Raw genomic sequence first — 17654 nt, 5'->3', positions numbered from 1 at the left:
AAGGTCCAAAGGGTCCAAAAATAAACTAAGTTTGATTGTAACAAAAATTCAATTCTTGGGCTTCTTTGATATGCTGAATCTAAACATGTACTTAGATATTTGATTATGGGCCCAGTTTTCAAGTTGGTCCAAATCAGGATTCAAAATTATTACATTAAGTATTGTGCAATAGCAAGAAATTTTCAATTGCACAGTATTCAGCAATAGCAAGAAATCTTCAATTGCACAGTATTGTGCAATAGCATGAAATTTTCAATTGCACAGTATTGTTCAATAGCAAGAAATTATCAATTACACAGTATTGTGCAATAGCAAGTATTTTCAATTGCACAGTATTGCGCAATAGCAAGAAATATCTAATTGCACAATATTGTGCAATAGCAAGAAATTTTCAATTGGAGTTATCTTTCTTTGTCCAGAATAGTAGTTGAATCAACTTAAATCATTGTCAATTTTTCTCATTTCAGATTTCATAAATAAAAAGAAAATTTCTTCAAACATTTTTTTGAGAGGATTAATATTCAAAAGCATAGTGAATTGCCCAAAGGCAAAAAAAAATTTTAAGTTCATTAGACCACATTCATTCTGTGTCAGAAACCTATGCTGTGTCAACTATTAAATCACAATCCAGTTTTAGAGCTGAATCCAACTTGAATGTTGTGTCCATACTTGCCCCAACTGTTCAGGGTTCAACCTCTGCTGTCGTATAAAGCTGCGCCCTGCGGAGCATCTGGTCTCTGTATATTTTCCATTGATTGTGCAGGTTTTGATAAAATAAGAATGAAAAATTCTGTTTTTAAATCCAACCCTGATCCATCAAAACAACAAAACACTAAGTGAGAGAGTACTAGCAGTTACTGACAGATAGATCATAGCCAATAAGAACAAATTAAGATAAATCATGTATCTAAGACTAAGATATCAATTAGAACATAATGCCTATTTCTCATTGATTAGGAGCTGGATACCACATGGTCATTGTTAAGGATGTCACATGTGATGTCAACAGGATGACAGAGGTCATCAAGAGTTATGTCCCTTCTGCTGAAATGGAGAACAATGTTGGTGCTGAGCTGTCATACATTCTTCCCCATGAGTGTTCCCACAAGTTTGAAGAAATGTTCACTGATATTGAGGAGAATAAAATAGCCTATGGTATTGCTAGCTATGGAGCATCAGTCACAACCATGGAAGAGGTTTTCCTGAGGTAAATTAATTCAAATATATCAGATAGAAATGTGATATGTGTTGCAAAGTTCTTAAAAAGCAAACTAATGATAAGTTAACCTGTGAAAATGTGAACTGCTGGAATTTAAGGATGTACTTGGTTGGGTGAGGTTTTGGAGTTCATGTCAAATGTTTGGACTTTTCTTTCTTTTGTTTTGATACCCAAATAATACCGATGCAAATATTAGGTAAAAGTCTGAGTTAGTCTTTTCCCACAATAATTTAAATCTCAAATATCTCAAAAAGGAGGTCCATGACCTATCAATATTTTTAGCTTATTTTTATCTTTAACATATGCTCTACCAGCTTATAGTATTAATTTTAAATTCTTGATTCATTATTTTCACTTTTTTTTACATCCTTAATTTAGTATGATAGTAAATGAACATTCTTTTTGTATATATGCTTAGTTAAAAAATCAAATACATTATTTTTTTTGCTCAATCATTAACGAAATACAAATAGTGAAATAATAATTTAGCTTTTAGCAGCCAGCCAGCAGTTCAGTTTTGTCAAAATATGCGAAGAAACGTTGATTATGAATTATTCACTTGCAAGTGAATAATTCAACCTCATTGAATCTGTTTTCTTGTGAACTTCAATTTAACTCCTTAGCTTGACATAAATAACACATGAATTCTATGTGTCCAGTTATCTAAAGGAAAAGAATGTCAACATTGAAAGTGAAATAAAGGTAAATCATTTGATTGACTGATTCAATTCACAAAAAATCATTCTTATACAGATTATAACGATGATAAAAAATTATTTTTCATCTATTATATAAAATTAAAAAGACCTAGAATAATTTTACAGCACAAGTTTGCTTAATCTATATATATCTATATTTATGTAAACATTGCTTATATGGTCATCTGAAAACTTTAGAGGTCAACTCGATAATTATTTAATGGCACCTTGAATAAAATACACAAGAAACGAAGCTACGTATTTTCATGTCTGTGCCCTGTCAAATGTTTATTTTAGAATTTTAATAGTTTGGATAAATGTTTTACATTGTTATAAATCAAATATGAGAATAAGATTAAAATCGATGACAAGAAATGTGTAGTTTTATGAACAATATACAAAAATGTAATTTTAACAATATAAAAAAAAATTACACAAAATGTCTTCGAAATAGGGTTGGAGAAAACAGAAGCATAGAACTACCCCAACACAATGGAGCAGTTGGAATTAAAAACAATGTTAGAATGGATTTATCTGTCAACGCAACAGGTAGAGATAAACCTCGTTTCATATCAGGTGCTTATTTCCATAATTACAAATACTTCAACATGAAAAATTATTGCTTTTGTTACTGTTCCTCTTGAAGATATTAAAGGAAGATACTTACAAAAGTAAAATTACTACCGTTATTTGCATTTCTATAAAAAGATAAATGAAAATGAATGTTTTAAAATTCTAATTTAGATTTTTTTTTACTTTAATCAACAATCCCTTAAAATTAAGAAACTATCTTTACCATGCATATAAATGCTTCCTTGTCTGGGCTTTGCTATACTATTTTTGTTTTATTTTATCATCTCATTAAGTTTGATTTAAGTTTTGTATTTTCAAATATTCTGGCATAAAGCATCACTGTAAAAATGTGCATCTTGTACAGTCAATTTAGTACCCTAAATGTTTTTAATATTTACTGTAATCTATAAATAGTAAGTACACTAAAAAACTGAAAAACATTATAAAACCAAATTAAAAGTATGGTAAACATGTATTAGTTAAGGGGGCTTGAGGGAATAAATACATTTTTTTTTAAATATAGGATTTCGCTATTTTTTTTCTGTAAATGAACTTTATCATATACTTATTAGAAAAATTAAATTAAAAAATGGGGTCACCGTTCATTTACATTCACAATCTGCCTTCAAAAGAAGCATGTTAAGGTACTTTTTTTCTGTTGAACTAATAGGAGAAATAGAGGTAATATCGAAATAAAAAAAAGGATCAATTTACAGAAATTGCTTATGTTTTTCAACTGTTTGGTTTAAGTACAGCTTATTTGAATCACCAACTAGTTAAAAATTATTATTCAATTTTTATGCATAAAAAATGGTATTTTTACACCAAAGGGAGATAATTTGGAGCTTTTTAAATGCTATAAACATTTTAAAAGTCATCTGGGGCCAAAAGAAATTGAGTTTTTGGTTTTATTTTTGTACCATATCATAAAGTTACAACAAATTTTAGAGTAATATATAAAATTTATAATTTATAATCTTTTTGCTGAAACTTTTGTACCCGTGAGCCACCTTATGTCTGGATCATCACACTTTTGTTTACTTTCAAAATGATATGTTCTAGTATAACAAAGGAACATAGATTTTAGCTCACCTGGCCTGAAGGGCCAAGTGAGCTTTTCTCATCACTTGGCGTCCGTCGTAGTTGTCGTTAACATTTTACATTTTGAACTTCTTCTAGAGAACCATTAAATGGAATGAAACCAAACATGGCATGACTGTTCCTTATGAGGTGCTGCCCAAGTGTTGTTACTTTGAAGCTGATCCATCATCCAAGATGGCCACCAGCGGGGGACTTAATTTAACATAGGGCCCTACGGGAAATGCATACACATGACTTCATTTGGAAAACCAATGAATGGAATGAAACCAAACATGGCATGAATATTCCTTATGAGGTGCTGACCAAGTGTTGTAACTTTGTAGCCTATCCATCATCCAAGATGGCCTTCAGCAGGGGACTTAGTTTAACAAAGGACCCTGTGGGAAATGCATATAAATGACTTCTTTTAGAGAACCACCAAATCGAATGCAACCAAACATGGCATGAATATTCCTTATGAGGTGTTGACCAAGTGTTGTTACTTAGTAGCCGATCCGTCATCCAAGATGGCTGCCAGCGGAGGACTTAGTTTAACATAGGACCCTATGGGAAATACATACAAATGTCTTCTTTTAGAGAACCACTGAATGGAATGAAACCAAACATAGCATGAATGTTTCATATCTGGTGCTGACCAAGTTTTGTTACTTAGTAGCCAAATTTTATCTTTTTTATATGAATTCAAAAACCCAAGTAGAGTCAGGTGAGCAATACAGGATCTTGAGAGCCTCTTATTCATATTACTGGTACTCTGTTTGATTTTTTTTTCTCACAAATGCCAGATGAGCAATACAGGCTCCCTGAAGACAAATATATATAAGTTTGTTTGTCAGGACTGGTTAATTTAAATACTGAAACAATGCCACTTTAATAATTTTCAGACAAAAAACATAGTGGGTCTCATTGAGGTCTAAGCGTGACGCGTGATTGCCGATTTTTTGTAAGCGTGACACCTGAAAGTCAAATTATTGTGGCTTGAAAACGGGAAATGACGTCTTGCGGGACTGGGAAATGACACAAAAATGAGAATTGCTTACGTACATAGTGTAAGCAGGATACGGGAATTGGACAAAACAGTAAGCGGAATCCAGGATCCGAACCCCCCAATGAGACCCCCAACATAAGGAACATAATACCAATTACAAGTTTATTTTTAAAATTTAGATAGCCCTTACATTACTGAATAATTGGTTTAGGTTTAAAAGGTTTTTTTTACAAATTTAAAATTACCATGATAAAATATTCATTCTCTAATTTTTGTTCTATTTCCACATTTTCTGACTTGTGTGAGAAAAATCTTTTTTCGGCAAATGATTGGTTGAAATTTAATTGTGCCATTAAATTTTTCTTGTTTTAGAACTCCTGAATTTTCTTATTGTGATGTCATGAAAAAAGGCTACCATGCCTGATGAAGTCACATTAAAAGTACACAGCTTTCCTCAAATCTTTGAAAAGGAGGGATAAAAATCATAAGAGAAACATATTCCACCACTGTAACTCGTGTATTACTATATTTCTCCACTCTCAACAGTTAAATTTTTAACTTTTCAAAAGCTCGGCAAGCCTCATGCTTTAAATATTAAAATATAACTGTCTTGAGTGGAGATATATCGTAATACACTTGTTGCATTTTGGGAATCTATATTCATTATTTACTGATAAAAGCTTTTAAATTCCCAGTCTAGACACTGTATAGTTTGAATGTTTTTAATAAAATGTTAGTAATTTTGATGTAATGTAATTTAAATTTAAAAATTTATTGTAATTCTATTTTTAGAGGTTACTGGTGGCATGAAGAAAAATAAAGGAACAGCATTATTTTTGCAACAGTTTTATGCTATGTTCATCAAAAGAGCTAAACATACAATGAGAAACAAAATTGTCACTATTACACAACTGGCCATTCCATTGTTTTTTACAATTATGGCACTAACTGTTGTCCGTACATTTCCAGGGCCAGGAGATTCTCCACCATTGAAACTAAATGTTTCTGCTTATGGTAGAAATACAATTGTTTATAATGAAAGAGGAGGTGGACAAGGCTTAAACTTGATGGGACATTTCTTTGAAATGCAGTTTAAAAAATCTCCTGATAATGTTGTGAATGTAAAGAGAGACAGTCAGTTTAACAATATTGATGATTACCTTTTCCAACAGGGAATTGATGGTCTAGGATACTATAATCTTCATTACATTGTTGGGGCCAAATTTGTGAATTTGACAAACAAAATCAAAGCTACAGCATACTTCAATGACCAATCATTTCACTCATCAGCCATCTCCTTGGCAACCATGTTCAACTCTGTTATTAAATTTGTTATGAATGGTACTGGTTATTCATTATCAACAGTAAACTCACCGTTGCCAAGGACACAGACACAAAAGATTCGAGATGAAACAAAAGGCAGTACAACTGGTTTCACAATATCTTTTAATTTTGTATTTGGAATTTCTTTCCTATCCAGCAGTTTTGTATTGTTCCTCATCAAAGAGCGGGCAACCAAGGCAAAACACATTCAGTTTGTTAGCGGAGTAAGCCCAATCAATTTCTGGCTTTCAACTTTTTGTTGGGATATGATAAATTACATTATTCCTTGTATCTTTCTGATTATTACATTTGTGGCTTTTGATATAACAGCATACCTAGATCCTGTTAGCCATGTTGGACATATGGCCCTGCTGTTGATACTGTATGGATGGGCTATGTTACCATTTATGTATCTGTTGTCATTTATATTTACTGTTCCTTCTACAGGATTTGTATGGCTGACAATGTTTAACATATTATCAGGTAACTAATAAACTGATACAAATGTAACGGGTTCATTGACATCCTAAATTTTGAAATGACAAGAAAAATTATAAAGACAATGTTTGTGTCAAACACCTGTACCTATAGATTTAATGAATATCATCACCATATCATATTGCAACTGGTAAGTTGAATTTATATTTTGTCAACAGTTATTCTAGAAATTGTCACTTCTTTAAGGTTAGAATTTCTGAAGAAACAGGTTGAATAAGGCAACTTTGTCCAGGTGCTTATTCAGACGGGGTAGCATGCTCTCTAAAAAAAGTAATTTATGGGTAAATAACAAAATTCTTCTACCTATTTTGTCAAATTTGGTCCTCCAAATCCTAATTTTCTGTTTGACTGGTATCTTTCTCTCCTCTTTCAGGAGAACTCCCTGCTTCTCTATGTGACTTAAATGTTAAAAAGGAAAGAAGAGATTAGGATCTACTTGCTTTCAGTATGCTCTATATGAACTTATATATACTCTATAAACAGTATTGTATATTAGTCCTTGGAAATTTAGATATACATGTATTCACATTGCAAATATTCCAGAGTAAATGATTAAGATTGTCACAAAAAATAAATGGTAAACAATGACATCTTTTAAAGGTGCTTAGGTTCTTTTTAAAAAGAAATAAAACTTCTATTTTTAGGTGATGCAACAATCCTTGCTGTAGGTATATTGGGTATACCACAGTTGGATATGGAAGATCTTGCCAAAGCATTGGAGTGGGTCTTCTTGACATTCTTACCAAATTTCTGCCTTGGACAGGGATTAATGGACTATTATATGAACTATGAATACTTGGAAGTGTGTAACCCTGTATTAGCACTTTGTAAAATTTACCCAAACCCTTGTTGTAAAGGTACGAGCTGCATAGTTTTACTTTAAATGATTTTTTTTTTGTATATAAACAGTCTATGGAAGAAGCAAACTGGTAAAAAAGTTTCTAAAATGAGCAATATTGTCTAATATGAAGTAGTTGCATTCTGGGAAATCTCAATTGATTCATAATTCTCCGCAAAGACATATAAATTTGTGGATTTTTTCTACATAAAAAAAGCGGAATAAAATCAAAATTTTGAAGGTTAGTCTTTGGGTGTCAGACCACCAATTAAATATCCCATATCTGTTCAACCAAATTTTGCAATTTTAACAGATTTTTAAATATTTGACCTTAAGTTTAACTTCATAAAAACCAGGTATATCCTGAAATGTACATGTATCAGCTTTCGGCATGCCAATTTTCAACATACCTTTAAAGATTTCAAAAAAAAAAAAATGGCCTTCAAAGAGAGGTACTCCAAAAATAACTCCTGGTTTTCCAGAAATCTTAAATTAGTATGCTATGGAGCCCATTAATCCTCAATTTTTAATTTTTTAACTCATAGACAAGTAAATGTTGGCTCAAAATGGTCTTAATATATTTCTCTTTCACCAAAAGTTTATTTCTGCAAATTTGTTGGTTAGTTTAAGTAAAAACACTATTTTGTGTCAGAGTAGGGCTACTTTTACATACATTCTAAATTGGTGGTGTGACACCTTATTCAGCAAAATAAATCTCAGTTTTATTGAATGTTCGACATTTAAGCCAAAATGGTACAGGAAAAAAAATAGCATGCAGAAAGAAAGAAAGAAACTCAAGGAAGGGTGACCTGACTCAGATCATCCTTGTTAAAACTAAGGAGATGGGATGTAATATTGGTATGAATTTTAGTGGATAGAGGAAAAAGTACATGTTTATAAATACTTGATTTTATGGTTTTTGAATTCAAGCCTATAGGAAATTTGTATTTCTTTGAACACTCAGATTTGTGATTTATCATGTAAATCTATGAAAATTGGTACCCAACAAATAATGAATCGATGGTATAGCTTATAATTTATTTCTTGACACACCAGTCTCAAAATAGCAGTTATTAAAGTTATTTGAATGTTATAATACAAAAATCTCAAATAAGGACTTATTATATTGTGATTTTGTGCTGATATTAGATTTGTTTTGATATTTCTTTCAGATGTAAATATAGGAGATGATAAATGTGGACCTGAAGGATGTTTTCCTTTGAGTAGTAATTATTTAGGATGGGAAAAGAATGGTATTGGTAGAATGTTGGTTTTCTTGGCCGTACAAGGAATTGCATACTTCAGTCTCCTTTTATTTCTTGAATCCAGATACTTGAACAGATTTCAGTATGCAGTTGGACAAAGAAAAGAAAGAACTTACTCACAGTATTCCGATGAAGTTATCAATGAGCACACACCACTGTTAGGACCAAACCGTAATGTATCCATAGTTCAAGAAGATACAGATGTTGCCACAGAGAGAGCTAGACTTGCAAATGCATCCTTGAGTGAACTGTTTAATACAGACTCCCTCATTATGAAAGAATTGACTAAATATTATGATAACAATCTTGCTGTTGATCATACAGCTGTTGGGATTCCAGAGGGAGAGTGTTTTGGTTTACTTGGTGTAAATGGTGCCGGTAAAACTACAACATTTAAAATTTTGACAGGGGATGAAGTAATGTCATCTGGCAATGCTTATTTGGATGGCATAAGTGTGACAGAAAATATTACAGAGGTTTGTATATTTAAATGATATATCATTTTCCTGAAAGCTTTTGTTTTAATTGCCAAGCCCAATCATATTAGCTAAAAGAGAAATAAGTCTTCCTGAATGTGAGAAACAGTCTATAATGAACTACATTTCTAAATGCAAATTATGCCTTCAAAATATTATGTTCTTATGGCACCTTTTTTTCGTTCAGTTTGGTACACAAATCATGCCATCATTGTTCTCTTTTGAATTGTTTTTCATTTGTCTTTTCAGGGCCCTTTATATAGCTTCTATGTGGTATGGGTTTCGATATTCGTTGAAGGCAGTATAGTGACCTATATCTTTTAACTTCTATGTATTTGGTCTCTTGTGGAGAGTTGTATCATTGGTAAACATACCATATCTTCATACTTTTATAGTAAGGAAATCAACTGACCTTAATCGTTAAAAAAGTTTCTGAAAATAAATTCACAATGGCTGCATGACATTAGATAAGCAAATTTTGAAGATGAGTTTAACAGGTCACATGTTCTCATAGAGATTGGTTAAGAAAAAAGCTCTGTGCTTTGAAAAGTTAAAGTGAAATGGTTTTAAAGACGGATTTAATTTTAAGACAAAATATTGAAGCAATGAGTTGGTTTCAATTCATGAATACACCTTAAGCAATTTGATACAAATCAAATGATAAAATATGTTACTATAAAGGCTTTAAAATTAGTTTTTTGTGTTTCAGGTGAGACAGCGACTGGGTTACTGTCCACAGTATGATGCCTTGATTGACCAGATGACAGGGCGTGAGACACTGTACATGTTTGCCAGATTACGTGGGGTTCATGAGACTGTTATACCAGAGGTTGTTGATGGACTGATAACATCACTTCTGTTACAGAAACATGCAGATAAATTAGTTAAAGCATATAGGTAACAAGATCTGTGCTCTATTGGTTACAGTGTTTATCATTATGGTAAAACTTGGTATATTACAGTACACTGATGTCATGTCTGTCCGTTCATCCACATCTGATGATGAGTCTAGTTTGCTCTACTGAATAAGATATAGCTCCTTTAGACCAATTCTCTAGAATTTGGTGTGATACTTTCTTATAAATTAACGATTTACAATATAATACTAACAAGCTAAGGAAAATATTGAACTTCTTTATAAACATCCCCTTTGTTTTTTTACTAAACATAAATTCATCCATACTGATGTCCTTTATGGAAATAAGTTGTGGTATGAGTGCCAATGAGACAACTCTCCATCCAAGTCACAATGTGTAAAAGTAAACCATTATAGGTCAAAATACAGAGCCTTGGCTAGATATTAGCATAGGTTAAGGATCGGGCCTTTTATAGCTGACTATATGCGGTATGCGCTTTGCTCATTGTTGAAGGCCGTACGGTGACCTATAATTGTTAATGTTTGTGTCATTTTGGTCTTTTGTGGATAGTTGTCTCATTGGCAATCATACCACATCTTCTTTTTTATATATATACTATTTAACAATGAGAACATGTGGAAGGAGAAGCTGAATAACCAATGGGACAAATATCAAACCGTTTCCATATGATATGGATATAATCAACTACAGGGTACTCACTATAAGGTTCTCAACAAATTGAGCAATGAGCAAAGCCCATATAATCTGTATTCATTAGCTTTGACATGACAAAATGTGGAACTATTAAAATGAGAAAACCAATGGCCTAAAAACTACAACCTCAAAAAAAAAATGACAGACATCAACCAACACAACAACTGAATTACATGCTCCTGACGTAGGACCCTCTCCCTATATTGGACAGTATATCAGTTGAAAAGGTTTAACTTATCCTCTCGGCACAAAGCTAAAACAATCTAACAACCAGATGCTGGGCAGGGTGCAGCTTTATACAACTGAGAGGTTGAACCCTGAACAATTGAGGCAAGTATGGACACATCATTTAATGTTGATACAGCTCTGAATTTGGATTGTGATTAAATAGTTGACACAACATAGGTTTCTGACAAAGAATGAATGGGGTCTAAGAACCTAAACTTAAAAACTTAAAAATCTTAAATTGGACATTCACCTATTATGGTCCAATACCCAAAATCTAAATACATGGTTAGATTCAGCATATCATAGAACACTAAGAATGCATTTTTTTATGAAATCAAATAATGTTCAATTTTAGACCCTTTAGACCTAAATGTTGACCAATTTGATAACCAGGCACAAATATTTAAAATCTAAATACATGGTTAGATTCATCATATTGAAGAACTCCATATATTCAATAGTGTTGAAATCAAACAGGGTTTTACTTTTGACCCTTTGAACCTTAATGTTGACCAATCTGAAAACAGGACAATACTGTGCAATTGAATATTTCTTGCTATTGCACAAAACTGTGCAAATGAAGATTTCTTGCTATTGAGGAATACTGTACAATTGAAAATTTCTTGCTATTGCACACTACTTATTAATATAACAATTTTGGACCCCGATTTTGACCAACTTGAAAACTGGACCCATAATCAAAAATCTAAGTACATGTTTAGATTCAGCATATCAAAGAACCCCAAGAATTAAATTTTTGTTAAAATCAAGCTAAGTTTAATTTTGGACCCTTTGGACCTTAATGTAGACCAATTTGATAACAGGACCAAAAATTAAGAATCTGAATACACGGTTAAATTTGGCATATCAAAGAACCCGAATAATTAATTTTTTGATGAAATCAAACAAAGTTTAACCTTTTGGCCCCTAATTTGTTGGGACAAAACAAAACCTGAGCGACTGACAATGTAGATCATGAAATATTTCCATACACCAAATATAGTTGACCTATTGCATATAGTATTAAAAAAAAAGGCCAAAACTCAAAAAACTTAACTTTGACCACTGATACCATGAAAATGAGGTCAAGGTCATATGACACCTGCCAGGTAGACCTGTACACCTTACAACCATTCCATACACAAAATATAGAAGACCTATTGCATACAGTATAAGAAAAACAGACCAAAACACAAAAACTTAACCATAACCACTGAACCCTGAAAATGAGGTCAAGGTCAGATGACACCTGCCAGTTGGACATGTACACCTTACAGTGCTTCCATACACCGAATATACTAGACCTATTGCTTATAGTATCTCAGATATGGACTTGACCACCAAAACTTAACCTTGTTCACTGATCCATGAAATGAGGTCGAGGACAAGTGAAAACTGTCTGACGTGCAAGAGGACCTTGCAAGGTACGCACGTACCAAATATAGTTATCCTACTACTTATAATAAGAGAGAATTTAACATTACAAAAAATCTGAACTTTTTTTTCAAGTAGTCACTGAACCATGAAAATGAGGTCAAGGACATTGGACGTGTGACTGACGGAAACTTCGTAACATGAGGCATTCATTTACAAAGTATGAAGCATCCAGGTCTCCCACCTTCTAAAATATAAAGCTTTTAAGAAGTGAGCTAACACCGCCGCCGCTGCCGTAGCCACCGCTGGATCACTATCCCTATGTCGATCTAAAAAGTCGCAGGCTCGACAAAAAAAACGTGTTTCCCAGACTAAATGTATATTTTAAATTACTGTTTCTTTTTAGTGGTGGTAACAAAAGGAAATTGAGCACTGCCATAGCATTAGTTGGCAATCCTCCAATAGTATTTCTGGATGAGCCCACCACAGGAATGGATCCAGTAGCCAGGCGATATCTATGGGATGTTTTATCCAATATACGTGATTCTGGAAGAACACTTGTCTTAACATCACATAGGTAAATAGATTGCAATTGAGAGATTCAATTTAAGTTACAATTGTCATATCAGTTGTTCTTTTATTAGGAGCTAGATTTCATTTGAAAAAGATGAATGTTATTACTTCAGTTGAAAAAAAGATATTATTGCAAGTTTATGCATATCATTAGAATATTGATGTATAATTTTAAACATTAGACATATCTTGATTTTTCTTTCTATTGTTAAGGTACCACTGATTTTTTATTTTTTTTTGTCTCGCCTGCAACAAAGGTTGTGGAAGGCAAAACATTGGTGTTCTTATCCTGTGACATCAGTTGTTAAGTTTTCTGCTGAAGTCATTTTGATAGGAACAGGTTTTGATAGAATTAATGATATTTTCTTTATAAGTTGCATTAGTATCAGTACATATGAGTTCAACAACTATTTTGAGGCCCTGGTCCACAACTTTCAATTTAAAACACCACTTTCAATGTTAGGAAAATAGAAATATAGAACTACTTGTGATAGGTCAATGATATGTATGGTAAAATTGCATTACTATCACTAAATATCAGTTTGACACTATGTCCAGGTCCTGTTTTAGTCACATTCAATTAATTAATGATTTTCATATGTCAAGCTTTCTCCTGAATTTAGTGTGATAGGAACTACTTTTGATGAACAATGATATTTTACATAAAATACTATCAGTTTGAGGATCATTTTGACATGCTTCCCTCTATGACATGGATCAGCAACATTAATTAATTAGCAATGTTACTGTCCATCATATTCTTTTTTTGAATGTTCTGCCAACATGCAAGACCTATCTCTCTGTCAAAAGTTTATTTAATTTGAAAGTTAAGGTATCAATGGAAATATAGTATTCACAGGTTTCAAGGTGCCATATCATATAAAACTGCTTAAATGATTCTATCAGCTGAAATTTGAAAAATCAAGTCAAAGCAAAACACATAGTGCACACAGAATTAAATGAAAAGGGTCAAAATGACATTTTTATATTTTAGTATGGAGGAATGTGAAGCTTTGTGTACTAGACTGGCTATCATGGTCAACGGACAGTTTAAATGTTTAGGTAGTCCACAACATCTAAAAAACAAGTTTGGTGAAGGGTATTCACTACTAGCTAGAATCGGAACATCACCAGATGGCACTGAACCAGATATTCAACCATTAATGAGATTCATCAAAGACAAATTTCCTGACAGTGAAATTAAAGATATACATCAAGAAATGATTCATTATCATGTTAAAGACACAAAATTGACCTGGGCCAAGATATTCGGATTAATGGAACAAGCAAAGATTGAATACAATATAGAAGACTATTCAGTTAGTCAAACAACGTTAGAACAGGTTTTCATTAATTTTGCAAGGTCACAAATTCCACCGATAGAAACAAAAGTAGGATGTTTCCAAAAGTGTTCTATTGTGTGTGGTTTATGTTGTTTTAACAATTCTTAAATTGTTTATTATTTTTAATGCTGACTGTGATACATTGTATAATATAAACTATATATGTCTGAAGAGTATGAAAAACATTATAGAACTTATATTCATGCATGGATTTTATTGGATCAAGCTGAATACATAATTTTAAAGTTAAGAACCTAAGATTGAGTTTTTGCTATTCTAAAAATTGATTTTATAAAGGATTAAGGTTTTAACAAATTAACTATATATATTTATTTATGAATTTGACTAAATGTTTATAATATACATAAATTTAAATGTGGACAGTTTTAGTTTTTCTAGTCTGATTTAAAGGGACACTAGCTACGAGATATATAAAAAAATCTAAAGTTTGATTTTTTTTTGTTCAATCATTAATGAAAGTGAAATAGTGAAATAACAATTCGCTTTTTGCAGCCAAAAAAACATTGATAATTAGGTTTTCACTTGCAATTGAATGAGTCGATCGACCTCTTTAAATTCGTATTCATGTGAACTTCAATTTAACCCCTTGCTAGAGATTGACAACGCATGCATTGTACATGTACTGGTTATTTTTAAAAAGAAAAAGAATGTCAACAATGAAAGTGAAACTACGGTAAATCATTTGATTACTAATTTGATGCACATAAAATCATTCTTATACGGTAAAAAGCATTGAGAAACATCTATTTTTAATCTTTAAAATAAAATCAAACAGACCTATAACCAGATGCTCCGCAGGGTGCAGCTTTATACGACCATAGAGGCCGAACCCTGAACGGTTGGGGCTAGTATGGACACAACATTCAAACTGGATACAGCTCTGAATTTGGATTGTGATTAAATAGTTGACACAGCATAGGTTTCTGACACAGAATGAATGTGGTCTAATGAACTTAAAATGTTTTCTTTTGATTTTGAGCAATTCAGTATGCTGTTGAATATTAATCCTTTGATATTTGAAAAAAAAATCTTTTTCATTTCTGAAATCTGAAACACCTCCCCCTTTCCCTTTTTTCAAAAAAGATCTCAATTCAATTTTTTTATGGAGTTTTCAACAATAACTACTCATTTAAATACATCATAAAATATAAAATGTCATACAAACATGATTTAAATTAATTGAACTACTTTTCTGGACAAAGAAAGATAACTCCAATGCAACATTTTATATTGGCAAATTTCCAAGGAAGTTCATTAACATAAAGTGTTTGGCAAATTTCCAATGGAATTTATAAATAATAAAAAGTTTTTTGCAAATTTCCAAAATACATAATTTAAGAGCAGTTTAGGTGAGATATTAAAATGAGTTTCCATTACTAACCTTACACTGCTTTTAAATTATGTTTTGTACTTAAGTAATAATTGTCCATTAACCTGGAAATTCTTTTCCTCCCTTTTTTGCACCTTATTCCTTAATAGTTTGAGCCATAACTCCCAAAGACAATTCTTACCATCCCTTTGTGGTATTCCAATATCCAAAATCTAAATACATGGTTAGATTTATCATTTCAAAGAACCCCAAGAATTCAATTTTTGATGAATTCAAATTAAGTTAAATTTTGGACCCTTTAAACCTCAACTTGAACCAATTTGATAACCGGTCCTAAATATTAAAAATCTAAATGCATGGTTAGATTCTGCATAATGAAGAACCTCCATATATTGAATTTTTTATGGAAATCAAACAAAGTTTAATTTTGGACCTTGATTTGGACCAACTTGAAAACTAGGCCCATAATCAAAAATCTAAGTACATGTTTAGATTCAGCACATCAAAGAACCTCAAGAATTCAATTTTTGTTAAAATCAAACTAAGTTGGACCCTTTGGACCTTAATGTAGACAAATTTGAAAACGGGACCAAAAATTAAGAATCTAAATACACAGTTAAATTGGGCATATCAAAGAACCCTAATTATTTAATTTTTGATGAAATCAAACAAAGTTGAATTTTGGCCCCTTTTGACCCCTAATTCCTTGGGACCGAAACTCCCGATATCATTTCCAACCTTCCTTTCATGGTCATAAACCTTGTGTTAAAATTTCATAGATTTCTATTTACTTATACTAATGTTATGGTGCGAAAACCAAGAAAAATGCTTATGTTGGCCCTTTTTTGGCCCCTAATTCCTAAACTGTTGGGACCTCAACTCCCAAAACCAATCCCAACCTTCTTTTGTGGTCATAGACCTTATGTTAAAATTTCATTGATTTCTATTTACTTATACTAAAGTTATTGTGCGAAAACCAAGAATAATGCTTATTTGGGTGCTTATTTGGGCCCTATTTTGGCCCTTTATTCCTAAACTGTAAAAAACAAAACTTCCAAAATCAATCCCAACCTTCCTGTTGTAGCCATAAGCCTTGTGTCAAAATTTCATAGTTTTCTATTGCTTTAAACTAAAGTAATTGTGTGCGAAAACCAAGAAAATGCTTATTTGGGCCCTTTTTGGCCCCTAATTCCTAAACTGTTTGGACCAAAACTTCCAAAATCAACCCCAACCTTCCTTTTGTGGTCATAAACCTTGTGTTTAAATTTCATAGATTTCTTTTGACATTAACTAAAGTTAGAGTGTGAAAACTATAAGTATTCCGACGACACAGACGACGACGCCAACGTGATACCAATATACGACCAAAAAATTTTCAATTTTTGCGGTCGTATCAAAATCCAATTGCACGTGTTGGTCTCATCTATTCATATCTTTATTTATGTTTACATAGCTTATATGGTCATCTGAGGTCAAATTGATAGTTAATTAGATGGCATCTGGAATAAAATACACACGAAACAAACCTATATTTTATCTACCCCATGCTCTGTAAACTGTTTAGCTTAGACTTTTGATAGTGTGGATAAATGTTTTACATTGTTATAAATCAAATATGAGAATTTGAGTCAAATTGGTGACCATGAATTTGACACCTAGTGCCCCTTTAAACAACTTCTTGGCAATGAAACTTGACTAAGTCTATAATTAGCAGATTATTATCTCTGTTGATTTAAAGTTAGTATTTGGATCATTTAAATATTATTGAACATTCTTGTATTTTAACTCAATTAAAAGGATGTTATTTATTTGAATACAGGGAATACTTTGTTCATATAGGACTGTTCTATTTTGAAGTGTGGTACCTAAATTTGTTTAATACTCATACTTTTATTATTGTGTTCCTATGGTACCATAACAGTTTTAGTGGAACAGTCCTGCAGTTTCAGCATTATTTTGTTATATTTTGTACTGGACATGTATGTGTTTTTTGTATTTTTTGCTATCTGTGATAAAATAAACAATTCCATTGATTTCCATAACAATTATCTTTTAACAAACACAAAGTAATAGTCATTTATTTCAAATGAGATGTAATTTACATGATTAGTCTGGAGGGCTTCGGTGGCAGAGTGGTCTTGAGTACATTTTGTAGTTTTGTAGGTTTTGAGTTTGATCCCCGTTTGTGCACTTGACTCTTATCTTAATTGACTAGGATTTTCAGTTTTCCTATCGAAG

General features: G+C 32.1%; 1 protein-coding gene across 3 annotated transcripts in view; it reads left to right on the top strand.

The window, feature by feature from the left end:
• LOC134724959 (phospholipid-transporting ATPase ABCA3-like) overlaps positions 1 to 17446 on the top strand; it is a 52243-nt gene extending 34797 nt beyond the window's left edge. The window contains exons 13-20 of one of the 3 annotated variants that reach the window (XM_063588377.1): positions 958 to 1207; positions 2372 to 2466; positions 5369 to 6382; positions 7042 to 7254; positions 8408 to 8976; positions 9686 to 9873; positions 12556 to 12726; positions 13717 to 17446. In XM_063588377.1, the coding sequence (XP_063444447.1) occupies positions 958 to 1207; positions 2372 to 2466; positions 5369 to 6382; positions 7042 to 7254; positions 8408 to 8976; positions 9686 to 9873; positions 12556 to 12726; positions 13717 to 14173 (2957 nt within the window). In that variant the 3' untranslated portion in view covers positions 14174 to 17446. Of the gene's footprint in view, positions 1 to 957; positions 1208 to 2371; positions 2494 to 5368; positions 6383 to 7041; positions 7255 to 8407; positions 8977 to 9225; positions 9341 to 9685; positions 9874 to 12555; positions 12727 to 13716 lie in introns of those variants that run through there. The other 2 variants (XM_063588376.1, XM_063588378.1) reach the window with 2 other exon arrangements.
• Positions 17447 to 17654: the final 208 nt, after the last annotated feature.

This window comes from Mytilus trossulus, chromosome 7, assembly GCF_036588685.1.
Source record: "Mytilus trossulus isolate FHL-02 chromosome 7, PNRI_Mtr1.1.1.hap1, whole genome shotgun sequence".
NCBI lineage: Eukaryota > Metazoa > Mollusca > Bivalvia > Mytilida > Mytilidae > Mytilus > Mytilus trossulus.
This window is presented reverse-complemented; position numbering and strand designations above follow the sequence as displayed.